The sequence below is a fragment of the Erythranthe guttata genome, chromosome 8 (assembly GCF_056151865.1).
Source record: "Erythranthe guttata isolate IM_541 chromosome 8, IM_541, whole genome shotgun sequence".
In the NCBI taxonomy this organism is placed as follows: Eukaryota; Viridiplantae; Streptophyta; class Magnoliopsida; order Lamiales; family Phrymaceae; genus Erythranthe; species Erythranthe guttata.
In genome coordinates this window covers 18,168,890-18,196,095 of record NC_142540.1, presented here as the reverse complement: position 1 = coordinate 18,196,095, position 27,206 = coordinate 18,168,890, and the positions used below count along the sequence as shown (strand labels likewise).

General features: G+C 36.4%; 5 protein-coding genes and 2 non-coding genes across 9 annotated transcripts; 4 read left to right on the top strand and 3 right to left on the bottom strand.

Moving 5' to 3' along the window:
- The first annotated feature begins 1,263 nt into the window (after positions 1-1,263).
- LOC105962140 (ARM repeat superfamily protein) lies at positions 1,264-8,907 on the top strand. 2 transcript variants are annotated; one of them, XM_012986421.2, is made up of 17 exons: positions 1,264-1,625; positions 2,137-2,338; positions 2,418-2,711; positions 2,805-2,894; positions 3,412-3,861; positions 3,964-4,071; positions 4,408-4,535; positions 4,647-4,779; positions 4,891-5,224; positions 5,637-6,073; positions 6,276-6,455; positions 6,564-6,722; positions 6,826-6,900; positions 7,007-7,115; positions 7,310-7,494; positions 7,591-7,806; positions 8,048-8,907. In XM_012986421.2, the coding sequence occupies exons 1-17, from the start codon at positions 1,405-1,407 to the stop codon at positions 8,699-8,701; spliced, it is 3,975 nt and encodes a 1,324-aa protein (XP_012841875.2). In that variant the 5' UTR covers positions 1,264-1,404; the 3' UTR covers positions 8,702-8,907. The 2 variants fall into 2 exon arrangements, with proteins under 2 accessions (XP_012841875.2, XP_088678292.1); XM_088822166.1 differs by having other exon boundaries at positions 1,288-1,625; positions 2,812-2,894.
- Positions 8,908-9,195: 288 nt separating this feature from the next.
- Positions 9,196-9,269, bottom strand: TRNAT-AGU (transfer RNA threonine (anticodon AGU)). The gene has a single exon. It is a non-coding gene; the product is annotated as a tRNA-Thr (tRNA).
- Positions 9,270-9,673: 404 nt separating this feature from the next.
- On the bottom strand, positions 9,674-13,482 carry LOC105962141 (proteasome subunit alpha type-2-A). Its single transcript, XM_012986422.2, has 12 exons — positions 13,358-13,482; positions 12,935-13,016; positions 12,761-12,837; positions 12,474-12,538; positions 11,992-12,038; positions 11,677-11,752; positions 11,304-11,371; positions 11,065-11,134; positions 10,563-10,648; positions 10,319-10,381; positions 10,113-10,178; positions 9,674-9,831 (listed from the first exon to the last, which is right to left on the bottom strand). Exons 2-12 carry the CDS (start codon positions 12,973-12,975, stop codon positions 9,783-9,785), a joined length of 708 nt encoding a protein of 235 aa, XP_012841876.1. The 5' UTR covers positions 12,976-13,016; positions 13,358-13,482; the 3' UTR covers positions 9,674-9,782.
- A 273-nt stretch (positions 13,483-13,755) lies between these two features.
- LOC105962144 (40S ribosomal protein) lies at positions 13,756-15,795 on the bottom strand. 2 transcript variants are annotated; one of them, XM_012986424.2, is made up of 3 exons: positions 15,672-15,795; positions 14,635-14,852; positions 13,756-14,085 (listed from the first exon to the last, which is right to left on the bottom strand). In XM_012986424.2, exons 2-3 carry the CDS (start codon positions 14,780-14,782, stop codon positions 13,943-13,945), a joined length of 291 nt encoding a protein of 96 aa, XP_012841878.1. In that variant the 5' UTR covers positions 14,783-14,852; positions 15,672-15,795; the 3' UTR covers positions 13,756-13,942. The 2 variants fall into 2 exon arrangements, with proteins under 2 accessions (XP_012841878.1, XP_088678295.1); XM_088822169.1 differs by having other exon boundaries at positions 14,635-14,826; positions 15,672-15,794.
- A 124-nt stretch (positions 15,796-15,919) lies between these two features.
- On the top strand, positions 15,920-19,661 carry LOC105962143 (thiosulfate/3-mercaptopyruvate sulfurtransferase 2). The gene is made up of 13 exons (XM_012986423.2): positions 15,920-16,298; positions 16,611-16,799; positions 16,912-16,971; positions 17,086-17,148; positions 17,410-17,534; positions 17,640-17,802; positions 17,923-17,982; positions 18,204-18,262; positions 18,467-18,548; positions 18,668-18,731; positions 18,878-18,945; positions 19,031-19,136; positions 19,390-19,661. Exons 1-12 carry the CDS (start codon positions 16,182-16,184, stop codon positions 19,130-19,132), a joined length of 1,152 nt encoding a protein of 383 aa, XP_012841877.2. The 5' UTR covers positions 15,920-16,181; the 3' UTR covers positions 19,133-19,136; positions 19,390-19,661.
- Positions 19,662-20,205: 544 nt separating this feature from the next.
- On the top strand, positions 20,206-22,855 carry LOC105961891 (patellin-4). The gene is made up of 4 exons (XM_012986153.2): positions 20,206-21,689; positions 21,795-21,919; positions 22,101-22,242; positions 22,357-22,855. The coding sequence occupies exons 1-4, from the start codon at positions 20,376-20,378 to the stop codon at positions 22,618-22,620; spliced, it is 1,845 nt and encodes a 614-aa protein (XP_012841607.1). The 5' UTR covers positions 20,206-20,375; the 3' UTR covers positions 22,621-22,855.
- Positions 22,856-23,770: 915 nt separating this feature from the next.
- On the top strand, positions 23,771-23,843 carry TRNAR-CCG (transfer RNA arginine (anticodon CCG)). The gene has a single exon. It is a non-coding gene; the product is annotated as a tRNA-Arg (tRNA).
- Positions 23,844-27,206: the final 3,363 nt, after the last annotated feature.

The window sequence follows — 27,206 nt, the reverse complement described above, 5'->3', positions numbered from 1 at the left end:
ATTTTTTTTTTCAGTTTGCTGTTTGCATTTGGCCAAGTCATAGGTAGTTTCTTGCTTGCAATTCAATAATGCAAGTTTTGCTGAATGTTTTTCTTCAGTTTGCTGTTTGCATTTGGCGAAGTCATATGTAATTTTTTGTTTGTAATTCAGTAATACAAATTATGGATTTTGTTTTTTCAGTTTGCTATTTGCATTTGACGAAATCATAGGTACTTTATTGTTTGCAATTCAATAATATAAAATCTAATTTTCAGTTTGCTATTTGCAGTTCGAGGAGTCATAGGCGTCGCAGTTCCCGGATCATAGGCGGTGGTGGGGATGCGGTGACGTTTTTAGAGTATGAGTTTGTAAAATAAATTATCTATTTTTATTATAAATTAATTTATTTGTTTTAGTTAATATTTGAAAGAGATATGTTTGGGAATTTGTTTTGATAGAGAGATTTTTGGGGATTTGATTTGATTTAATTAAGGGTATTTTTGTCATAATAAATATTATTAATTTATTAAAACATTAAATTTTGATTTAGATTTATACACATAAATTATAATATAGATGGACTTATAGCAAATTGCCCCTTAAATAAATCAATTAATGTAGAGATATTTATATGAGGGTATAAATTAATTTCTAGAAGCACCCAAATTTATGTGAACATTACACTCTCTCTCTATATAGTCATATTTATTTCATTACATTTAAGTATATTTATTTTTGCGACCCCTAGTTATTAAAAAAAAATGATTCTATAATTAGTTAATTTGTTTTCCTCTTCACTGTTATCCTTTTGCCCCAAAATCTCCGAATTCCCATTAACCGGAAAAAAGGTGAGATGACAATTGACATATATATCGAATTATTTGAAGACGACGAATAGTAATTTTATGAATGCTTGGGGTTACTTACAGAATACTGCTGACTCCGTTTACGAATAGTAAAGATTAAATGGATTAATTATATCACTCATTGAAACATATGCATATTTGACATAAAAACTTGATTTCAATAATTTTATTAGTAAATTTGTAAATGTATGACGACAATACCCTTGAGTGAATGAAACTTTGTCAATTGCGATCAAAAGTACCCCAAAAGTTTGACTCTGGGGCAAAGTGCAACATAAACATATTATGTGGATGGGATGCCTCATCTTAGAACTTCTAGGGGGAAAGTGCAAATGTTTGAAACATATAGGGGGTGAAGTGCAATTTCTCCTTTTTGTTTGTGTGTTAAATAAAAGCACCATATTGGGCCCAATTAATTAGCCCAACTTCCAAAATCCAAACCAGAAAATAAATAAAAATAAATAAAAAGAAAAAAGAAAAAAGAAAAATCATTAATATCTCCGAAGTTCGTAAAAATGTTTTTCCCCCAATTTTTCTTCTCCCTTTACTGATTTTTGCAATGGAAGAAGAACTCAACGGAAAATCAAACGGCGCCGCAGATGAAGCAGAAAAAGAAGAAGAAGAAGATATTCAAAACGGCGTCGTTTTCGTCGAACTGAAAGAACACTGTATGAAGTTGTTGGAACTCCTTCAAAATTCCGAGAAAGATAATTCCTTTCTTCCCCAACTGCTTCATCTTCTCCGCCGATCTCCGTCGCACTCCCTCCAGCCATTTTTGGAGTACGCCTCTCCTTTTCTCCTCCATCCCCCTTTCAATTTTCAATTTTGCAATTTGGGGTTTTATTTAATTTAAATTTTAGTGGAGGGTTTTTGGTTATAATTTAGTGTGATTGCTGTTGTTTCTGTCGGATATTAAGATAATTGAAAGTATGAAATGGTGGGTGTGAAGTTGAATCTTGAGAATCACAAACAGGATTATAGATACATTACATATATAAATATACACGTGTGTGTGTGTGTGTGTGTGTGTGTGTGTGTGTGTGTGTGTGTGTGTGTGTGTGTCATGAACTAGGTATTGTGTTTTGATCTCACACAAATGGTATTCGAATAAAATCGGAAAGGTTGTTAATCTGGTCCCTTCACTTCATATTTAAATATGAAACCGAAAACTATTATGTATCGGTTGTGGGAAAAAAAAAATCGATGAATTCAAATTGTACTATTGTCTCAAGATTTTTTTCTTTATTTTCGAAAAAGTATAAACATTCACATTGCTTAATTTTTTTTTCAGCTACACTTTGTTTCCGTTGCTTCTTCTATTCGATGCATCAGTAAATTCTCGATCCACGACAAAATTGAACTCCAAAAATAATAACTCTCTCGAGTTCGATGCCTTAGTGACATCACACAAAGTGAGCGACACTGTGGCGGAATGTGTTGTTCTTTGTTTGGAAGAAGTCCTTAGGAAGTGCCGTTTATTGTCCGTTGATCAGGTAATCGAAGCTAAAAATTTCCGTTTTATTTTTATATATATTAAAGTTGCTTTACCGTATTTTTTTTTATCGTATGCAGATGGTTGTTATACTGAAGAAATTGGCCTACGGAGCAATGCTTTCTCCAGCGGAAGCTTCCGAAGAGTTCCGTGATGGAGTGATAAAGTGTTTTAGGGCACTGCTTCTTAATTTACGTACATGTTCTGACGAATCTTGTCCATGCAAACGGATTGATGATTTTCCTGTTTTTAAGGAGTTGCAATTTCCCGTTTTTAATAATTCAATATCGGTCACGGAAGAGTGTTTGTTAGCGTTTCTTCAGTCGGAAATTGCTTCTGCTGCGATTGGACACTGGCTCTCGCTTTTGCTCAAGGCATGTATTAGTTGACTTATTATTTATTTTTTGTCGAGAAATTTGTGTTCTAGAAGTTTATTTTGAATGTCTAATTTGATAATATATTTGAAGGCTGCAGATATTGAGGTTGCACGAGGTCATCGTGGCAGTTCGAGGCTTCGTGTTGAAGCTCTGATGACCCTCCGAGTGCTTGTTGCAAAGGTAATTCTGATTTTTTTTGGATGTGAGAAACTTAAGTTATTTGTGCAAGTTACTTGGAAATCTGAAGAGTCGTATCGGAATTGCACTTTCCGAAAAAAATCAGATTTTTTTTGGAAGTGAAAAACTAATTTCAATTCAGTTTAAGAAAATTTCGGAATTTCGGGAATTGGAATGAAAAAACTTGTTCCAAAATTGGAACTTCTCGATCGAAAATCGACGGGTCAGAATTTCCACTTTATTAGTCATCTATAATATAAAATTCATAATAATATTGATATTGTAAGTGTAATTTATGGAGATCGGATGGAAAATCGGAATCGAATATGTATTCCAAATTGTGTAATTAATTAATTTTCGGAAATAAAATCGTTTGTTTGCTCGAATTACCTTCTACAATGGCTTAGTGGATACGTAGTTTCAAATTGTGTAATTAATTGAATATTTGCATCGTTATATATATACTACGTGCAATCGGGGCCGGGCGATTTATTTCGTAATTTTATGTAAAAACCTGCAGGTTGGTACTGCAGACGCATTGGCTTTTTATTTACCGGGCTTTGTCAGCCAAACGGGAAAAATATTGCACACATCAAGAACAATGATTAGTGGGGCTGCTGCAAGTACAGAATCCTTAAACCAGGCAGTTAGAGGGTTGTCTGAATATCTTATGATAGTTCTCGACGACAATTCCACTTCATCTATTTGTCATGTCCCTGAAAATGACGTTGCTGCCCGCGATTCAAATAAAACGAAGCCTCTTTCATCGTTTCTAGAAGAACTCCGTCAACTACCTGTTAAAAATGCCGTGCAAAGTGAAGTTATTACAGAGTCTGTTGACAGAGGTACCATGATTTCTGTCGGAGATTCTGACAATAAAATTGGTTCACTACGTGTTAAACGTACGGAAAAATGGTTGGCCGAAACTACTTCTCATGTTAATAAATTATTATCTTCAACTTTTCCACATGTAAGTTTTTTCCTATGCGATTCTCTCTTTGGTCATAGTTTTCAAACTACTTTTTGTTTGTTTGAAATTTTGTTCTTTTTTTTTTTTCACACATTTTTGCAGCTTTCTGTTCATCCAAATAGAAAAGTGAGGCTCGGGGTTTTGGCTTCTATACAAGGGCTTTTACGTAAATGCAGCTACACATTGAGAGATAGCAGATTGATGCTTTTGGTGAGTTGGTATTTGTAGTTTCTATATCGAGTTTATTGCATTTAGTACCTCTGCGTTATATCGAATTGCTGAAAAACTCCCTGCTTTATTAATATTAGCAAAAATACCCCTTTATAGTGCTTTTCTTTAGCATACAACCACCGTAAATAGTGAGTTCTTGAGAGGCAGTTTTGCTATAAAAAAATGAATCATAGGGTTTTTTTTTTCTACTAATATAACAGATGGAGTTTTTTAGCAATTAGAGAAAACACAGGGGTGTTTAATGCAAATAACCCATCATGTTTCAGTTGCTTTAACCGCAAATTTGTTGTTCTTAAATTTATGTTGTTTCGACAGGAATGCTTGTTCGTTTTGGTATGTGATGATTCAGAAGATGTTTCTTCAGAAGCAAAGACATTTACGGAGATTCTGGTTTCTTCCAGAAAGAATCAAATCGAACAAGACATGTCCGAGGTTTTTAGCAGGTCAACCTTAATTGTGTCTCTCTCTGTAATATGTTGACTTTTCTCGTTATTTTATGCCTTCTACTGAATAGCCCTTGATGTTTCTCTCTGTCGTAAAATTGTAATTTACAGGTTAGTAGAAAAGCTTCCTCGAGTGGTAATGGCTGATGAGGAGTCGCTTGCACTATCACACGCTCGAAAGTTACTTGCGGTTACGTATTACGGTGGGCCCCGCCTTGTTGCAGACTACCTTCTTGTCTCTCCGGTATGTATTTTTTCACCTAAAAAAAAAAAACAAAAGTAAAATACAATTCAAACTTTTTTACGTAAGATAACGTGTTTTCTAATCCGTTAATTGTGCCGTACTCTCTTCTAGGTGGCAGCTGCTCGTTTCTTGGACGTTTTTGCCCTCTGTCTGAGTCAGAACTCGGTTTTTGCGGGCCCACTCAACCAGCTTGCAGCAAAAAGACCATCGAAATCAGGATTCATGCATTCGATATCCGAAATCAAGGCTATCACCACCAATGCTCACGAAGAAAAATCCGATTTTTTAGGTTCTCAAAATCGGAATAAATCTCGCCCATATGAACACATAAAGAACGAATACGAGTTACCTAACATGCCACCTTGGTTTGTTCATGTGGGTAGTCGAAAGCTGTATCAAGCTCTTTCCGGAATTCTTCGATTAGTTAGTCAATACATCTTTACAGGTTAGTTTGCTAAATAACTTCTCTTCTTTTTTAGTTGTTATATCAAATTGCTAAAAAACTTCTCGAGTTATAAATATTACAAAAAACCCCTATTCGTACTTTTTTAGCACACAACCCCTAAATGGTGCATTTATTTGGGGGGTGTGTTTGTGTGGGGGGGGTAAAATTAAATCATAGGACTTTTTTTGCTAAAATTTACAACGCGACGAGTTTTTGACAGTTAGAAAAATTCAGGGGGGGGGGGGGGGGGGGGGGGAATGGTGTGTTTGAAGGGGTAGTTTGCTAATAAAATTGAATCATAGGGTGTTTTTTGTTCATATTTATAACACGAGGATTTTTAGCAATTTCATAAAACAAAAGGGTACAATATGCAATAAACCCTAAATAAAATAATCTTGTGTTCTGTTCCTAGATTCTAGAAGCGAGGGATCTTATTCCGTCTTGATCGACATTCTCCTGGGGCATTTTCGTAATTTAACATCCGAGTTACGAACAAGAGAGCACCATAATGACAGCTGGCAGTCGTGGTACAAGAGAACCGGGTCGGCCCATTTGGTGAGGCGGGCAAGTACCGCCTCGTGCATTTTGAACGAGATGATTTATGGGCTTTCAGATCAAGCTATTACCATCTTCAATGGGATGTTCCGGAACAAAGGCGTTTACGTAAATAGTGATGGCAACGAAAATGCTCGAAGCCAATTGATTGATTGCATCGGTAGTATCTTGCATGAATACTTATCGCCCGAAATATGGAATATTCCGCTTGGATTCTCTGATTCTCTCGAACAATTTGGAGAAGATGGAGACATAAATTTGCATGTTTTTAATGATAATGGAATGCTTCACCAGGTTTGTGTTAATTGCATTCAGCACCCTTGTGTTTACTGTAATTGTAAAAAAAGTCATATTATTAATATTAGCAAAAAAACAACGTATTGATTTTTTTAGCAAACTGCCCGCTAAAAAAAATGCATCATAGGTGTTTGATTGCTTTTTTTTTTTTTTTTTTTTTTATTTTTTTTATATATACATAATTTTTTTCGTTTAACAGGTTATTATTGAAGGGATAGGCATTTTCAATATCTGCCTCGGCAAAGAATTTTCATCGAGTGGATTTCTTCACTCTTCACTTTATATGTTGCTCGAAAATATTATATGCTCGAATTTCGAAGTCAGAAGGGCATCCGATTCTGTCTTACACGTTATCTCTGCTACACAGAACTGCCCAACTGTGAGTATTTTGTGGCTCAATTCTTCTCTTATATTAAGTTTTTCTCTCTTATTAATATTTATTCTAAATAATAACTAATATTTATCTATTTATTTTTAAATATTTTAGGTGGGACACTTGGTATTAGCAAATTCGGATTATGTAATCGATTCAATTTGTAGGCAACTGCGCCACTTAGATCTCAATCCACACGTGCCTAATGTACTTTCTGCCATGCTTTCTTTCGTTGGAGTAGCTGATAAAATATTGCCGTTATTGGAGGAGCCGGTATAAATTTGAATTCTTTCTTTGTAATTAGTTAAGTTTTATTTAATTTAATTTAATTTTATACGCAACTTCTTCAAAACCTGATGCGGTAGAATTTGTACAGATGCATGCAGTTTCTATGGAGCTCGAAATTCTCGGGAGGCATCATCACCCGAATTTAACTCTTCCCTTTTTGAAGGTTCGTTTAATAATTTATATTTTGTATTGGAAACGAACTTGAAAAAAAATGTTTTAGTATATTACAAAATCACTCTCGTGTTTGTTTGTTTTCTTTCATTGTTTAGGCAGTTGCGGAAATAGCCAAAGCCTCAAAACACGAGGCTGACAAATTACCAAATCAAGCAGAATCGTACAAAAAAGATATGAATGCAAAAATGTCGGAATTGAACTCCGGTAAGTATTTCTGGAATTATTTTAGGCTTGTTAAATATCGAAGGTTAAATTACGCTTACATCCACTCAAGTTGGGTGTAATTACAACTAGGCCCCATCGGATTGGAAAATTATACAAAACCCGAGTGGCTGAGTGTAATTTACCCTTTTTTAATATTATTAAAAGTTCTCGAGTAATCTTTGTTTTTTTTAAAGGAATTCGCATGAATGATGCTAATATGCCGGAGGAGGAATTGGAATCTATTATATTCAAGTTCAATGATTCCAAAAGATACCGAAGAATAGTCGGATCTATAGCGGGGTCGTGTTTAGTTTCTGTAACTCCGTTAATTGCGTCGGCGGACCCCACTTCTTGCTTAACAGCATTGGATGTAATCGAGGTACAAAATTTGTCAAGTGGCATTTTTATTATAGAAAATCACAATATTTTATTTTCTATTTTGTAAATATTAATTTCTTTTTTGGGGAAATTTTAGGATGGTATTATGGTACTTTCGAAAGTGGAAGAAGCATACAAGCACGAGAGTGAAACGAAAGAAGCAATACGAGAAATAATCGAGTCGTGTTCGTTCTACAATCTTCTAGATACTCTCGGTGCTGACGAGGATGAAACCGTAGAGAATAGATTGCTCCCTGCAGTGAATAAAATTTGGCCTTTCTTGGTTTCTTGTTTTCGGAGTAAGAATCTTTTGGTGAGTCGTCTTTCTTGCTCTACACTTTTTATGTTTATTAACTTCTTTAATACCTATTATACCCCTCATTACGGTTAACTAGGTAAAATGCGATCGATGTCATAATTAATGTATTTAGACCTTGTTTGGCAGCGGAAGATAAGATTAAATAATATAATCAATTAAACTCTCAAATAACACATGAATAATTTACTGGAAATCTTGTATTGATTTTATCTTTAAAAACTTTTTTTCTCCACAGGCAATAAAAAAATGCTGCCGCACCATAACTACCATGGTCCAAATCTGCGGCGGGGATTTCTTCTCGCGCCGCTTCCACTCCGACGGGGCCCACTTCTGGAAGCTTCTAAGCACATCACCATTCCAAAAGAAGAAACCCTTCTCCAAAGAAGAAAGAACACCTCTGCAACTCCCGTACAGAAAAAGCTGGACCGAAGATTCTTCGTCAAACCCCTCGGAAATCTCAAACCTAAAACTCCAAATCGCGATACTCGAAATGATTTCCGATTTGTCCAAGAACAAGAGGAGCGCTCCGTCGTTGGACCCCGTTTTCAAGAAAATCAGCGGCGTTGTGGTTGGAATTGCGTGCAGTGGTGTGAAGGGCCTACAAGGTGCTTGTGAAAATGCCTTGGTGGGACTTGCGAGTGTGGACCCTGATCTCGTGTGGCTTCTTTTGGCGGATGTTTATTATTCGAGGAAAGGGAATATTCCTTGTCCACCGTCGGATGAGTTTCCGGAGATTGGTGAAATTTTGCCTGTACCGAGTTCGAGTAAAGAGTATCTTTATGTGTTGTATGGTGGGCAGAGTTATGGGTTTGATGTCGATTTTAATGCTGTGGAGATTGTTTATAAGAAATTGTGCGCGGAGGTTTTTACGTCGCAAACTTACAAATAATTTGTTCCGTGGAAAGAGATGGAGGGTTTAGTGATTGTGTTGTGTTAGAATTTTGAGGTTTTAGGATTAGGTTGTTTTTGTACAGGTAATATGGTTATGTTATTTTTAGTAAAAAAACAAGAAAAAAATGGTACCAATCTATTCTTATTAGAGGTGTAAATCAGCCTTTTTGGAAAAAAAAATCATTTTTTTTCGGAAGTGAAAAACTAGATCTAATTCCGTTCATAAGAAAATCGGAAAAAAATAAAATCGAAATTTTGGAAATTGGAATGAAAAAATAATTCCAAAATTGGAAATTTTGGGCTGGAATCAGCACATTTTTGAAGTTTCTATTTTTTGTCACCTAAAATATAGAATACCCAATAATATTGGTATTTTAAGTGTAATATTCAAAAAAAAAAATCGGAATATTCGGATCATTTTGCAGTGAATGGGCTTTATTTGGTTTAATATTTTTTTCAGAAGTGTAATAAAAAAATGTAATAATAGTTGTGTGCTTTCATTGAGAGTTGAACTCAAGACCTCCCGCTTACTAAACGGGTGCTCTAACCAACTGAGCTATGAAAGCTTCCTGTTAGACAATTTAGTATGAATATATTTGGTCTTTTCAGTTGTCAACGAATAATATCACCACGAAAATAATAACATTTAACTTAAATGCTTTTGCATAAAAATAATGATGAACCCAATATATTTTTCCTTTTCGATAAAATTACAAAATACTAGATTAGTTGAAATCACGAGTGCCCCTTAAAAGTTGTTTCAAAATTTTTACTTGTGTACTACACTACCACATAAGGATGCAGTTTAAAAGATGAATTACAAATCATATTACAGTTTATAAATTCATCAAAGTTACAAAGCAAACGAGTGAAGCTGAAAAACTGGCGTCCGTCACATATACGCTAACAATCCATTTAGACTTGGGCAAATTTAGAATGAACGCACAAAATTCAGACAACGAAAAAAGAGTTTCAAGACGAGAGTACAAAATTAGACAAAAGATCAGAACAAGTTATACAAACAAAGTCCACCACTCGATTCTGCAAATAAAAGTTTTAAGGTGGAATAAATAAATAAACTATTCGACTTCCTGCAAGTAATCCTCCACTTCAGAAGCGGTCAAAACCCTGCATAATACACATATGAACAATACGATACGTCAAAAGAGTGTAGAGTGCAAAGCAAATACAAGATAAAATGTAATCGGAATGTGTTATATAAACCTCGTTTATATAACACACTCGACCCTTTTTCACCTTACAAATGGGGTTTCTTTTGTTATATAAAACACCTTTACTGGGGGGCATTTTGTACATTTTATTTAACAGGGGATTTTTTAGCACATTCCGATTACACAGGGGGGTGTATTTGCAATTTAATCTGCTTAACAATTGGAATAAAATTTAACCTGAATATTTTGTCATTGCCAATCACCCCAATCTCAATATTTTTTCCTGAGATTTGCCCTTCAAATCTGAAAAATGAAAAAAAAAAATTCCGAAAAATTACCGAAGTTCATATATAGCCCACCAAAAAGAACGGCGTATGCAAACCGATTAAATATAATTTTTTTTGAACAAATAAATACACTTTAGAATAAAGGTGAGTGATTACCCCTCCTTCAGTGTCAAAATGGCTGTATGTACAGCATCATCAAGTTCCATATCTTCAGTGTACCTGCGAAATTTCCAATACATAATTAATAAAAGAATAAATATCCAGTGTACTTAACCCGTTTCTCATATCAAGGTTCCAAAGTTAGTTATCATAACATACAACAAATCTCCGAGACCACACAAAGCAGTTGAAATCCACAAACAAAATGATGAAAAATCTCGACCAAAGAAGAAAATCCTACCGCTTCTCCAGAAATGTCTTTGCATTGGAGACATTCTTTCCCATGGCTGAAGCTTTCCAAGAGAAGTATGAACCAGAAGGATCAACCTAGCCCAAAATGATGTAACATCTTAGAAATTTACCGACAGAATATAAATTTGGTCAAAGGCCAATTTAGCAACGAAAGTATCTATCTTAGAGAGGTCGTCTTCTAAAGTTAAACAATCTATTGAGGTAAATGAACAATGGTAACGAGTATCACAAGTACATATAAAAAATATAATATCATATCAGCTTACATAGAGAAGAAGATACAACCTATATCGAGAAAATAAAAAAGGAAGAAAGAAAACGAGAAAGGAAAAAAGGAAATGATTTTTAAGGCAAAAATAATAAAGTAAACAATATCCATTGAAGAACTCTAGACTTGGCATAGTTAATTAGAAACAATTGATAGGCTCTAATTAGTAAACGGGCATCACAAAATGCAAGAGCAAACCCAAAACAGGATATGATGCATATACCTGATATAGCTGTGGACCCTTGTCATCAAATCCAGCCACCAATAGCGACACTCCAAACGGCCTCACACCACTATCAGAAAAGCCAAACATTTTAGAAAAAATCTTTAAAGCCTAGTCCATTTGAGAATGCATAAGTGAACAACATATATATTTCTGCCGAATGATGGAATAATTTATGATATAAAAACTATTACCATTAGTGGAGTACAGCAATTTGTATAATGAGAAGTATTACATACCCTGATTGAGTGAATTCCTGCATAACAGTGGCGGTTTCCCTCACCAATTGAGTAACTGGAATTGGTTCCTTCAATTTTACGAGACAGATAACTTGAAGTTAGCATAGCTTCAACACCAATTAAAATCAAGAAATTTGAACGCCGTGCTACTATGCAGCCTAGAGAAGGAGGAAGTCCACAACAAGGGTAAATATGCTAACCCTCCGTAATTTTAATAATTAATACACAACCTTAGTCACAAAACTGTATGGATTACTATCAGAAAAGCGAGTATTTGTGGTGCAGATGAATTAAAAAGTTTGCACTGCAGTAAATATGTATAAGCATGGATTGCAATTGGAACACAGTTGTTAGGGTGCAGAGCAGTTAATACTTTGTACAGTCGATAATATTGCTCAGCCTGCTTCCTACTTTTTCGCACCAAAACTCGAGAATCGGGTCCCATGCCACTGCACGGAAAGAAAAAACGGTTGTAAAAACCAGCCACATTTTCCAAAACGATCTCCAGCTATATTTACAATCAGTAGAACAACATCTATAGTGATACACTTGTTGTACAATTTAGAGGCTCTCGATATATCATTCCTTTACATGTCATTATTTGACTTTGTTTGCATTTTTACCAGTTCAGCTAAATGTAGCAAGGGCATAATCGTATTTATATGAATATGAATAGGGATATATAAACCTGTATACAACTCCAATATTTGGGGTCAAACTCTGAATCTTTTGGACCTGCAAGTGGTGAATGAACCATTGTAAGCCAAGGACCAAAATCGAAATAATTACGTCAATAAATAAAATGAGAAGATGAATGAACACAAGAAAGAAACAGATGTGTAGAAGCAATATTCAGTAGAAACCTAAAAAAATCCATGAGGTTTGAAAAATACGACATACTTTGGAATATAAGAGACAAAAATCTACAACATTGACGATAAATGAAAGGCTTCCTTAATTAGACAAATTGAAAATAAACACTCACATCAGCAAACATCATCGAAATTTGCTAGCCTTCGACATTATGAAACATTAATTGTTGAACGAGAAAAACATAATACAGTCACTAAGTAGAGAGGCCAAGCATAAGTGGTCAGAGACAAATGTAAAAAACACAACAAAGACGAATTGCAACACTGAAACTTGAAGACAGACCGAAAATGTACTTACAGAAGTCTCGTCGACCAAAATAGATGGCAATTTCTTCTCAGTTGCAATAACAACACCATTAGCAGCTGTAACCACATCAAATAAGTTTAATCAGTATACATAATACATATATATGTGTGTGTACGCGTGTATACATATATCTAGTATTTCATTTCACTTAAAATTCCACGAGTATTGTGTAGTGTCTGATTTAGTACATCAAAATTCTATCGATCAGCCGATTCAATGTCAAGACTGTTTCATTCAGACTAAACGAAATTTATGCAGTGATAAAAACATAAATTTACCTTTAATTCCTAAAGATGTTTGACCAGATCCAACAGCGGTTAAAGCGTGTTCAATTTGAACAAGCTTGCCAGAAGGGCTGCAGGATTCACAAAATTACCAAAATTACCATTCCATATTTTTCGATAATCAAATGAAATCGGAGAAAAAAGATATGCAGCTTATTTTATACATACCTGAAGGTAGTGAGTGAGAAAGAGTACTGACTGTCACCCATCTAATTTTCTTGCTTAAACTTTAATACTCTTGAACAAAGAACTGACAAAAACATTCCAGAAAATTAATTAATTAATTAATTAATCCACATGGTAAAATCTGAAATTAATAGTAACCCTAACGAAGCGGCGAATTCCACCATTTCAAAATTAACTGCAATCAATTACATATACAGCTCCATTTCTTATGATAACGAAGAACTGAGTAGTGGATCAAAAAATGAAACATGATCTACGGGATAAATTCACCAGAAACAAAAAAAAAAAAAAAAAAAGCAATTTCGAAGAAAGAAAAAGAAAAAGATGCATCGCTTGGTATAATTTGTACGCAATGAGTAAATTGAGAGAGAAAATTAGGAGGTAGTCGGAAAAGATTACACGTACCGTAATCGATTTCTGCGACGCAAATGTTGTCGGAGTTGCAGTAGAAATGGCCGAGGAAAGAGGTTTTTGCAATGGGGGGTTTCTTGTTGAAGAAGAACGTATTTCTGAAATTTTATCAATTTTTTTACAGGCCCGGTTTACAATTATATTGGATCCACTAAAGTGTGGATACATTAGTGAGAAAGCCCAAATACCCGGCCCGTTAGATTCATTTTCTTTTTTCCCTTTTTTTTTTTGGGAGTTATTTTACTCTCTTTTTTTTAATATATAAAAAATTGAAAATTTCAAGTATTTTATATTTTACAAAAATGAATTACTATAGAATTTTACATTTATTCATACATGTTACTCAGTATTTGTTCACAGTAATTGGGTCTTATTGTGAAGGGGGCTAAGACTAAAACAAAGAAATAATAAATACATTAATTCATCAAAATAAAAAAAAGTAAGAGCACATCAAAAGAGAGCAATGAATTATCTCATACATGACATTATTGTGTGTCATAATCCCAGATTAACAAACTATATCTGATTGACGAATTCGATAGTTTCGAAAATTAATCACGAAAAGAAAAAAAAAAAGATTTATTTTTTGTGGTCATAAGCAGCTATGTTTTGGGGTTCACATTCGGGACTGAATAAACGAACCAACAACGCTGTGGTTGCGCTCGTAGAGACGGCCCCACAAGCAGCCCACCTTAGACTTCGAGGAACTGTGATTCTAGTACCTGCATCAATACCAGATTATAAATATGTATATGTAATCGAACTCGAAACATGTCATAAATAAATTGAGCATAATTCAATTCAATTGCAGCTTTGATTACATGTTCCCATTCTAAAAAAAAAAAGAGATGAGAAGAATTAGCCTTCAGCAAATGCGAATTAGAATATAAGTTTTAAGCTCCATCAAGAATACCGATAGAAACTACATTATTCAAAAGCAATCAAAACTTCGAAATATTTAATATTAAAGGCAACTCACACAGAAACATGGATAGACGAGAAAAGGGGGACAACGACATATACTCTAAATCAAAATTTGTTTTGCATTTTCGATTCAGTATACGTTTGGTATATTCTTGGAATCTTACACGTTTAGCCGACTGAACTTTCAAGAATATCCTTCTCGTTTATTTGCAAACTTCGATGCAGAGAAATTTCCACAAGAAAGACCAAATAGAACAAGAAGAACACGACTCTCTTCACATCAAATAGAAACAAAGACTTGATAAAAAAGAAAGTTCAAAAATGTGGAAGCCGTATAGAAAACATACCATAATGCAAGCGGCAGAGAACCCAAAACCCTAATCCACCTCCCACTGAAAAAATGCCAGCAGTTTGCCTCATCAATCGCGTACACGGTTTTGCATCTGACCGCATCAACTCTCCATCGGAGAATCCAAGCATTTGCCTCAAAGACATGGTCTTTTTTTCTCCTTCAAATCTTTTGCTTTCTTATCAAATACCTTTTTTGTCGTGAAAAAACGTCAATCTGTACAAAGAAACAAAGTTTCATTATAACAGTTCAATAGGTAATAACGCAATTTAAATGGATTATTATGACACTGAATAACCATAGCTCAAACCTAAAATGCTTCGACGGTTCGTTTGATTTAGAGTGTATAAACTAATCATACAGTATCACAGTTAATAAAGTATAGCCCATTATAAAGAATCAAGCTTATAACTGAAACTTATTATCAACTTGACAAACAATATCACTTTGTCGAGAAACGATACCACTTCACTATAACTTAGTACAAGTGATGAATCGTCTTTTGTTTTCTTGCTTAATCAAACTAGAAGGCAAAACGAAACACGAAAAACATCTCAAATCAAATAGAGTTTTGGAGGAAACAAATAAAGAATCAAGCTTGTAACTGAAACTTATTATCAACTTGACAAACAATACCCCACTTTGCCGAGAAACGATACGACTTCACTATAACTTAGTAAAAGTGATGAATCATCTTTTGTTTTCTTGCTTAATCAAACTATAGAAGGCAAAAAGAAACACGAAAAACATCTCAAATCAATGTGGGTTTTGGAGGAAACAAAAGTTTACAGTTACAAAGTTCACTGAAACATTTTGTCGAACACCTCCTCAGCAAGGTGTATAACTAACCAGAACACATCGATTTTCCGCAAAGTTGAGAATCTCTCACCTTCGCCTGTTTTCCCACTTGCTAAATAATTATTCTTTAATTTCAAAACGATTGAAAAAATGTACACAGTAACTAACTTATGCGAGGAAACAAAAAAACAAAAAAACAAAAAAACTTAGGTCGTCGTCGGAGAAAACTATACGCACCTTAATCGATTCCGGCGAAGCGAATGTTGCCGGATTTGCAGTTCAGATAGCCGGGGAAATGGGTTTTGCGGTGGGGGTTTCTGTTGAAGAAGAACGGATTTTCTGAAAATTTGACAAATTTCCGATTTTGATTCCAATTTCCAAAGAGTGTGTTTATACTACTACTATCTTACCCAAAGTAAATTAATTAATTAACCTAATAAAAAAAATTATAATCTAAATAAAATAATTAAGTATAATTAATTAACGAATAAAGACAAATGAAAAAATCGGCTTAATCATTTCCGATAAGCCGCTACCCCCTTTCTCTCTTTCCCATTTCGACAAAACCTCAAAAACTCCGAAAATTATCACTTCCCCTGACAAATTCCCAGTTGCCTTGCCGCTAATTGCAGCGGCCACTCTTCAATCCGTTCTTGAATTTTCAAAATTCGAAACAAGATAATCCCCAAAAAAAAGCCCTATTTCTCCAATTGTAGAAATTTCTGTTTTGGGGCTTTGATTTCTCCAATGGCGTCCGGCGTTTTATCGAGAGCCCTCTTTGCCCGACGCAGTCTTCAGTTTTTGTCGCCATCTTCATCTTCGTCGCTATTTCAACAATCTCGATTCTTTTCTTCAGTCTTCGGTGTAAGCTCCCCTTTTTTTTTTTCTTTCGCTCTTGCATTTGATTTCAGATGTTTATAATTCAATAATTAATCGCTCACCTTTTTAATTAATTATTTATTTATTGTTATTATTATTGCTCTCCCAGATTGATTAGTAGTTTGGTTTTAAATACTGAATTATAGTTTAGGATTTTGTTTCGTTAAATCGACTCATCAAATCGTTTAATATAGAGGCGCCATTGTTCTGCAGCTTTAATTTATACAGGAACATAACTTCTCGTTTTGTCCGAATTCCGTTTCACATTCGTGTTTATTTTACTTTTTGTCGGTGCAGAAAATCCCGTTTCGACCATGGCCCGTTTCCTCTCATTTGGTGAGTAAAAATCCGGGATCCGTTTCGTGCAACATGTCATCTTCAGCAGTTGCATCGCAAGATTCGTTCTCCGTTCAATCCCTGTCAGCAAATGAGCCTGTCGTTTCAGTCGATTGGCTCCATGCCAATCTTCGAGAGCCCGATGTGAAGGTTTGCTTTTGTGACTTAACTCTTCTGAATAATTACGATTACGTCCCAGTGTTAATTTGAACTCGGATTATAATGTAATGTTACATATCTCGGCATTCGATATTTATCTCAGGTGCTTGATGCATCTTGGTACATGCCAGACGAAAAGAGGAATCCACTTCAAGAATATCAGGTGAAGAACGACTTTACGTAATCCTATATTAACCCTAATTTCAAATTTCAGGTGTTTTTGGTATTTAAGGTCTATCGGGTTTCTGTTTCTGAGATTTTCGATTGTTTTGAACAGGTTGCACATATTCCAGGTGCTCTTTTCTTTGATGTTGATGGTGTATCAGATCGAACTACTAATGTAAGATGCTATATCCTTGTACAGTTGACCTTTTAAGAAAAATCGAAGCCTAGTATACTATTTCTGCTCCGTTATATCCTATTATTATTTTCATATTGGTGTCAAGAAGGAAAGTTCGAATCTTTTAGATAGTATACTCCCTCCGTCGCAAAATGTTTGTCGCTTTGGAATATTTATTATTGTTCCAAATATTTATTATTTTTCTTTTTGTTGCATTCAATAAATATAAATAACCATTATTCCTAAATGTTGTGTGCATAGTTGCCACACATGTTGCCATCCGAAGAAGCGTTTGCTGCAGCTGTTTCTGCACTCGGCATAGAGAATAAAGACGGGCTAGTTGTTTACGATGGGAAGGGAATTTTCAGTGCTGCTCGTGTTTGGTGGTGAGCAATAATACAATGCAGTATTCATTTAATTGAGACGCTTTTTTTTTATTTAGTCATAGGTTGTAATAATTTAACTAACTGTTAGTGACTAAAACGAAACAGGATGTTTCGAGTATTCGGGCACCAGAGGATTTGGGTTTTGGACGGAGGCCTACCTAGGTGGCGCGCCTCAGGATTCGATGTTGAATCGAGCGCGTCGAGTGACGCTATCTTGAAAGCTAGTGCTGCCAGCGAGGCGATCGAGAAAGTTTACAAAGGGCAACGGGTTAGTTTTGTGTGTTGCAAAGCCTTCTTCTTCTCGATTGTTTTTACATATTATTATTATTATTATTATTATTAAAAAATCGAATAATAATAATAATAATCCCTCGATGATTATTTGCAGGTTGGGCCGATTACATTCGAAACCTATTTTCAGCCACATCTTGTCTGGTCACTTGAACAGGTCTTTTATTTTTAAAATTTAAATTTATTTGGAGTTCGATTGTTTAATATGTAGCTGCGAAATAGCTATTCACGAGCTTCTTGTTATGAAATTTCATATGCTAAGGAAATGTTAAGAAAAATAAACACTTGATTCGTAAAACTTAAGCAATTATGACGTTTCTGTATGATCTTGTCTTTGTGTAAATATTATGGTTACAAGTTATGTTTGTTATTTTTCAGGTTCGAAAAAACATTGACGAGCAAACACATCAGCACGTAGATGCTCGCTCGAAAGCTAGGTATAACATTTTTAAAATTATTGCTTATGATTTAACACCTTCATAAATTGTAATCACTTCTGAATTATTTAACCTACACAAAAGTCGAAAAAAGTGATCAACTCGAACGTTGTACGGGCATTAGCTTGTACAATAAGATAAATTTCTTCGTCCCATACTTATATCTCAACCAATCGATTTTTTTCCTTTTTATTATTTTTTAAGATTTGACGGAGTTGCACCGGAGCCTCGAAAGGGAATAAGAAGTGGCAGTGTTCCTGGAAGCAAGTGTATCCCCTTTCCCCAGGTACAAGACTAATTATTATTATTATTGTTATTTTAAATATATATCAATTTTTTTTCATTTTTTATTCTTATTATTATTTTTTTTTTTTTGAAATAAAGTTTTCTGTTACTTTCTTGCAGATGTTGGATGGATCACAGACACTCTTACCTGCAGATGAGCTCAAGAAGAAATTCGAACAAGAGGGTTAGAAATAAATACTGTTCTAAATTCTAATTTTCTCAATATATATATATGTATATATATATATATATATATATATATATATATATATATATATATATATATATATATATAAAGAATTTGGTTAATGAACATGTGATCTAATGCAGGAATCTCGTTAGACACCCCTGTCGTAACTTCGTGTGGTACCGGTGTAACTGCTTGCATTCTCACATTGGTCAGCACATAAAAACCTAGCCTTTTTATTATTCTTTTTTTCTCATGATTTTTAATTATTGACTAAAAATTCGTTTTTTCTTCAGGGTCTTCACCGATTGGGGAAGACGAACGTTCCGGTATATGATGGATCTTGGACAGAATGGGGAGCAAATCCCGATACACCTGTCGCCTCTTCTAAAGATTAGATATGTAAGTTTATGCTTTTAGTGTGTATGTATAGGATATATACATACACACACAGACATACATTTCGAGATTCGGCCTTGTTAGCCAGTTGATTATGACGAAAAAATAGAGAATGTAAAAAGTTGCATAAAAACTTAAATCCTGGACTACTTTCGTTGGTGCAATTCGTTCAAAATATATCGCATTTTCTCTTCTACGTTCTTTTTTTTTTTTTTGGTTCTTTCTTTCTGCGAGTGAATGAATGTTTGGCAAATAGGTGATAAAGCTTGGATGAATGTTTGTTTGGTTTGAATGGATGAGAGACGAGGAAGAGTGGACGAGCGGTGGAAGAGCCGCTAGTGGTGGTGGTGCCGGAAAAGTGTATTGGGATTAGTGGAGTTGTATATTCCAGCTGCTTAAACTGGGAGATTTGCACTTTTTTTTTCTTCTCTTAATTGTTTGTATTAAATAAATAATTTGGATTGAATGCAATACTTTCTCAAATGACATAGAGTATTGTGCCTTAAATTGATTAAAACAATTGGTTTATATATTAGTGTTAATAGTATTTTGCCACCTGTATTTTTCCCGTATTTGCACTTTGCCACCTTAATAAAAAAAAAGTTGCGCCGACACATTCAAACCCGTTATTTTAACTCAGTATAAGACATCATCAATTCAAATTTATAAGACATGAATTTCTTTTTCATTAAAGTATCCAAATTTATTCGATGATTTAATATCACTACTATAATTTACACACACACACATGTAGACGAGTGTAAAATGTTGTATTACATGATGGAAATTGAAATTGTTGAACATTCAATTATTTTTAATCTTATAAAACCGTTATTTACTCTAGCAATGAATTTTCAGTGGCTGGTTTTTTTTTTTTTTTTTTTTTAATAAAATAAAAAAAATTGAGGAGTTATTTGAATAATTCAATGGCTGGTATTGGCCACACAGAATTTTCCAACCGTCAGATTTGGACGGAGAGTTGGATCACAACTGCTAATGCTGTTAGTTTTCCGTTTATTACCGTTAGACAAACAATTTGCCAATAAAACCTCGTACAGTAACCGTTTCATGTCTACTACTGCGGTTTATCTCACACTGTAATACTACTAATCCAAGAGAGAGAGAGAGAGAGAGTTTTAATATTATTACATTGAGAAGTTTTCAGTTTCTATTTTCAGTTTGTGTTTGTACTTGCATTTCTTGGCTAATTGATTTTGCAGAGAAGAAACCTTACAAAAAACAATGGATGTTAATGAAAAAAAAGATGAGACAGAGGTCGTGAAGAAGAACATGTCCGAAAATGTCGAGAAAGAAGAGATTGTTTCGAAAACGGAAGATGCTAAAGTCGCCGCCGAAGCAAATGGAGATCACATCAAACATGCAAAAGACGGCGAAAATGCAAAAACGGCGAATGTAAGTTTACCAATCTCCGACAAGGAAAATGGCGTTGCAAAACACGACGAAAATGCAAAAGACGACAAAAATGCGAAAGATGACGAAAATGCAAAAACGACGAATGTAAGTTTACCAATCTCCGACAAGGAAAATGGCGTCGAAAATGCAAAACACGACGAAAATGCGAAAACGACTAATGTAAGTTTACCAATCTCCAACAAGGAAAATTCCGTCGAAAATGGGAAGGAAAATGTGAAGGAGAGTGAGAAAATAGATAAGTGTTTATCTAATGAAAATGGAAATGAAATTGCGACAAAAATCGAGAAGGGTGAGTCTTCTTCTTCTTCCTCACCAACCAATGCAAAAGATAGAGATTTGTCCTTAATCAGCGACGAAAATGCGTTTGTCGCCGATCTAAAAGAGTACGAGAAAAGGGCATTATTAGATCTGAAATCGAAACTCGAAGAAGCCATTTTGACACACAAATTATTCAAAAAGGCGAAGAACAACGAAGAGAAGATCGAAGAAGAATCATCCGACAAAATTACCGACGAAAACGAAAAACAAGATATCGTCGCCGACAAGGGGAAGGATAAAATGATAGTGACGGAAAAAGATGACAAAGCCGACGAAGAAGTAGATAAAGACATCGCTCTTTGGGGGGTCCCGCTATTGCCGAGCAAGGGTGACTCGGCGACCGACATTCTCCTATTCAAGTTCTTGGTGGCGAGAGATTTCAAGCCGAACGACGCCTTCGAGATGTTAAGGAACACGCTCGAGTGGAGGAAGGAGAACAAGATCGATTCCATCACGGAAGAAGAACTTTCCGAAAGCTTCTACGACACCGTCGGGTACATGAAGGGGTTGGATCGAGAAGGACACCCCGTTTGTTATAATGTTTACGGTGTTTTCGATGACGAGGCGACGTACAATAAGACGTTTGGAACGGAGGCGAGTCGGGAGAAGTTTCTTAGGTGGAGGCTCCAATTGCTCGAGAAGGAGATTCGAAAGCTCGATTTTAGGCACGGTGGAGTATCGAAGTTGCTCCAAATTAATGATCTCAAGAACGCTCCGGGACCTTCTAGAAGGGATCTTAGGCTCGCGACCAAACGAGCCGTCGGCATTCTTCAGGACAATTATCCCGAATTTGTTTCGAGAAACGTAAGTTGCTTTTTTTTTTCTTATCTAGAGCATAAGCTGATAGTGAAATGAATAATTTAATATTTAATATCTCCTACACTTTGTTTTTTTTTTTTCCATTTTCAGATCTTCATCAATGTTCCGTTTTGGTACTACGCTTTCAACGCGATTTTGTCGCCCTTTTTGACGCAAAGGACAAAGAGCAAATTCGTGTTTAGTAGACCTTCTAGAGTCACCGAAACACTTCTCAAGTAAGCGAATTCCTCTCGTTTAATTTCTATTTTGTCGATTTCGCCCTTCGAATTTCTTTTCTTGTCGAAAAACTAATCATAAAAACATGTCATCAAATTACGAAATTGCCACTCCTACAAATGACCAAATTGTCCTTGAACGTTAAGCACAATTAAAACTTTACGACATCGCACAATGCAGATACATTGCTGCAGAGGAAATACCTATTATATACGGAGGACTACAAAGAGAAAACGATCCCGATTTCTCGACACAAGACGCCGCTTCCGAGGTCAACGTTAAGGCCGGAACAACTGAAAACATAGAAATCCCTGCACCAGAGGTAATCTTTATCGCTCATATATACACACTGAACTCACGTACACACTTCCACGTGTACTTAAATTATATGAATTATTTAAAGCTAATATATACATTTTTTTTTAAATATAAACAGGTGGGAAATAGTTTGATGTGGGATTTGACAATAGTAGGGTGGGATGTGAACTACAAGGAGGAATTTGTGCCGACCGACGAAGGTTCGTATACGGTGATAGTGAAGAAGGGAAGGAAAATAAGTTGGCAACACGAATCTATTCGTAACACATTTGCGAATAAAGAACCCGGAAAAGTTGTGATCACCATCGAGAATAGTATATTCAAGAAGAAGCGTGTTTTTTATAGATACAAGATCAAGAACAACCATGCTTCTTCTTCTTGAAGTTCTTCGACGACGTGGCATGTTACCGCATGCGGAGTTTCCCGGCGTGGAGTGGGATTTTCCGTCTAGATACACTCGATCGGGTTTTTTTTTTTTTTTTTTTTTTTTTTTGATTTTGATTTTATTCTTACTATGTTTTTTTTTGTGCAATGCAATTGTTCCAAACAACCACTAGCAATTTTGTAGTTGTAGTTTCTCTACTATCTCAAATTTATGTTACTCATTTGTTTGGCTATTTTTAGTTTTAGTTTTATGTTATCTTTGTTCCTACTTACGACTTACTACTACGAGCAGTCATTGGTGTGTGTAAATAAACGATAAACTGACTATTGGATATAAGATGTAAATTAACTTTATTGTGATAGCCATAGAATTGATCCTATTCAATAAATATCTCTAATGTTGTGTTAAAATATATATTACTAGACATATTTTTAAAAAAATATATAGGGTAATTACACCTATATCCCTTGAAGTTAGGTGTAATTGCATATAGAACCCTCTCATTTTGAAAATTGTGCATATATTCGTCTGATATTAGCTATCACTTGACCCATTTTACGGCCGATTGTTTTGAAATTTTATTTTTAGCTTTGACCAAATATTGAGTGAATTATATTGTCGTCAATTTGAGATTAGATTTAATTATATATCGACCCCTCACATTTTAAAACATTATAGATACCTCCGTTAAAGCTTAAAATTTACTAAATATTCAATTTAAACTCATAAAATTGTGTGTTTATTGTTATTAAAAAAAATTAAAACAACAAAACTTAAGAAAAATAATATTATTGAAAATGATTTTGCGCTTTTATATGTGAAATAAAAAAAATAGTTTTTTTTCAATTTCCAAAGTTCTGATATGGTGGAATGGGGTTGATAACATGATATTATTTTTTCACTTCCGAAAAGGTAGAAATTTATTTCAAAAGTGTTAATATGAAGTGATTCGTTTGATTTTCATCCCTAGCAAGGAGCAATATTATCTCTAACTTTTGATAACTTCACAATTAAATTATATTAAATAATTATCTCTATTGTTGTGTTACAAAAAAATGGTATTAAACAATATATTATAGCAAAATTTAAAAAGAAAAGATTTCTAGTTACGTTATTATATGGTTTGTGGTAGACAAACAACAACAAGGATCGCGTGGCCTAATGGATAAGGCGCTCGCCTCCGGAGCGGGAGATTGTGGGTTCGAGTCCCATCGCGATCGATTTCATTTTTTTTTTTTTTTTTTTTTTTTTTGCTGGAAAAAATGTACAACATTCTTCATTTTTTTATTTTTTTTTTGCTGGAAAAAATGTACAACATTCTTCTCCACTCAAAGTTGCTATAGGTTTTTCATTCACGGTTTTATTTATTTTTTTTTCTTTTTTTTTTTTCTGGAAATTATTTATTTTTTTATTTTTTCTTTCAACATTCTTCTCCACTCAAAGTTGCTATAGGTTTTTCATTCACGGTTTTATTTATTTATTTTTCTTTTTTTTTTTTCTGGAAATTATTTATTTTTTTTTTTTCTTTTTTTTTTTGGCTGGAAAAAATGTACAACATTCTTCTCCACTCAAAGTTGCTATAGGTTTTTCATTCACGGTTTTGCTCTTTCGATCTTTATGTCGTTAGGCCTCGTTTGGTTGGAAAGATTAGTCATTATTAACTGAATAATTATACTTTGTTTGATGTTTGGTATTAACTTGCCAGGTACACCCGCCTGTCACGGCCCGCTAGTTTTGACCCAACCCCTTGCCGATTTTCCTTGGGTTGGGGAGGTTAAAGAGTCCAAGACTTAGCCCAAATAGGGTTAGGCCCAAGTTGGCCCAATTGTATAGTGGTAGGTAGAGACATTTTAGGGATTCTTTGGTAGGTAGAGGTAGGTGGTGGTAGGTAGAGACATTTAAGGAATTGTTTCACTCCCAACCGTTAGATCATATCGATCTCCACCGTCCATTGAGGAGGTGGTCTTGTATAAATAGAGGTAGGGTCCTCATTTGTAATCATCCAACAAATCCAACAAATTCAATAAATCCAACGAGTACTAAAGTACCTTCTTACTCTCTTGTCTTCTTAAGTTCTTCTTTCGTTCTTCCATCACTTAGTATTCGCAACACAATTCGGGAGAGGCTGACTTAGCTATCGCGAGGGGCGAGAATGAGCTAAGGCCGCACGGTTCTTTGTTAAGGGAACAAGTCCGTGACAAGTGGTATCAGAGCCCGGTTAAGGGCTTTGTGTTGATCGAATCCTCAACGATGGCGAACGTTGAAGATATTTCATACGTAACCGAGGGACGTGGCAACCGAGGGACGTGGCAGGGAGGCCCACGTAAACAACAAGAAGAAGAGGGACCACAGCAAGGCTCGTGGAGAGAGTACCGTTAACGAGGTCGTGCTAACGGATCATGGCGAAAGACTCGAGAGGCTCGAGAATAACATCGCCATAGCGGAGCTTAGCGAACGATTCGAGAAGCTCGAGCACGATACGGGAGTGTTGGAGAATCACGTCGCCGAGCAACTCGATTTGTCGAGAGACAATGAAGCGTTGCGGGAGGAACGGTTGTATCGATTGGATGCCATCATCCAATCCCTCCAAGAGAGCATCGAGGGGATGCGCGACGACTTGGCCTTGTGCAAAAAGGCCGCCGCTAATGGAAGCATTGGCGTTACTCCAAGTCCAAGGGTGGACTGCCCAAAGCCAACGGGATTCAACGGCGTAAGGGACGCCAAGGAATTCGAGAACTTCCTATGGAGGATGGAACAATACTTCGAGGGTATCGGTCTAGTCGACGAGATGATCAAGGTAAGAACTTCTTCCCTTTACCTTTCCGATACGGCAATGTTATGGTGGCGTAGAAAGCACGCCGATATCGAGAAAGACATTTGCCGAATCGATACTTGGGAAGAGTTTAAGAGGGAACTCAAGCGACACTTCTACCCGGAGAACGTCGTCTATGAGGCTCGAAGGAAGTTGAGGGAACTCAAGCAACGAAGTTCAATCCGCGAGTACGTGACGGAGTTCACCACCCTCACCCTTCAAACTCCCAACCTTTCCGAGGAGGATCTCCTTTTCCACTTCACCGATGGGTTACAAGGCTGGGCCAAGCAAGAACTCCACCGACGAGACATCAAATCCGTCGATGAAGCTATTGCCGCCGCCGAGTCTTTAACCGAGTACCAACCGAGAGATTCGTTGCGACAAGAGAAGTGGAACCCGACTAAAAGCGGAGGAGAAAGACGGGACAATCATGGTCGGGAACATCGAGATAATCGAGACCCACGGCGAGCGTCAACCTCGAGGGGAGGAGACAATCCATCCTCACGCCAACAACTTGTAGAGAAGAAGAAGTCGTTTGTGCCTAAGGGAGGATGCTTCGTGTGCAAGGGGCCGCACGCGATGAGTCAATGTCCCAAGATGGGGTCATTGTCGGCACTCTTACAACAAGAGACCGAGCAAGACACAAACGAGGAACTAGGCAACATGGGATCGCTCCAACTTCTTAACGCCTTGAAGGCTAATCCGATGCCGGCAACATCAAGCAAGGGGCTGATGTACGTGGAGGCCCGCATCAACGGTACCCCAGCAAAGGTGATGGTGGACACGGGAGCGACCCACAACTTTATCACCGAGGAAGAGGCCAAGAGGGTTGGCCTGCGGTGGACTAGACGAGACGGTTGGCTCAAGGCCGTTAACGCTAAGGCACAACCGCTCAACGGTGTAGCGCGAGACGCGGAGCTACACTTAGGCACTTGGAAGGGCCAAGTGGATTTTTCGGTAGCACCAATGGATGACTTCAAGGTGGTCCTAGGCATGGACTTCTTCCGCAAGGTAACGGCTATCCCTATGCCTTGTTTCAATTCGGTTTGCATATTAGAAAAGGGAACACCTTGCATGGTGCCGGCCATCAACGGCACCACTAAGGAAGAAAGCACACAACCAAGGCAACTGTCGACCATGCAAGTTGCCAAGGGAGTTCGACGGGGCGAGCAGACATTCTTAGCCACTTTAAAGGAGGAAAGCCCGTCCATCAACAAAGAGGAGGACGTGCCACCGATCATCCAAACCGTCTTGGAGGCCAGCCAAGATGTGATGCCACCGAATTTACCCAACAAGCTTCCACCTAGGAGGAAGGTGGATCATGCCATCGAGTTGGAGCCGGGAGCCAAGCCACCCGCCATGGCTCCCTATCGCATGTCACCGCCGGAGCCCGAGGAACTCCGGAAGCAACTTAATGAGTTGGTCGAGACGGGGAAGACTCGACCATCGAAGACAAACGTTGTAGCCGATGCTTTGAGTAGAAAAGCCGAACTCGCAACTATTAGCTCAACCAGGGGGAACTTGGCCGACATGATTCGAGAAGGGCTCGAACATGATCCAATGGCCAAGGAGCTAATCCGACTCGTCAAGGAGGGCAAGACGAGACAATTTTGGGTAGAGGATGGCCTACTTTACACGAAGGGACATCGACTTTTCGTACCGAGGTGGGGCAGCTTGAGGAAGGACGTCATAAGGGAATGCCACGACACCAAGTGGGCGGGGTATCCGGGCCAAAGGCGAACAATGGCGTTGCTCGAGACGGCCTATTTTT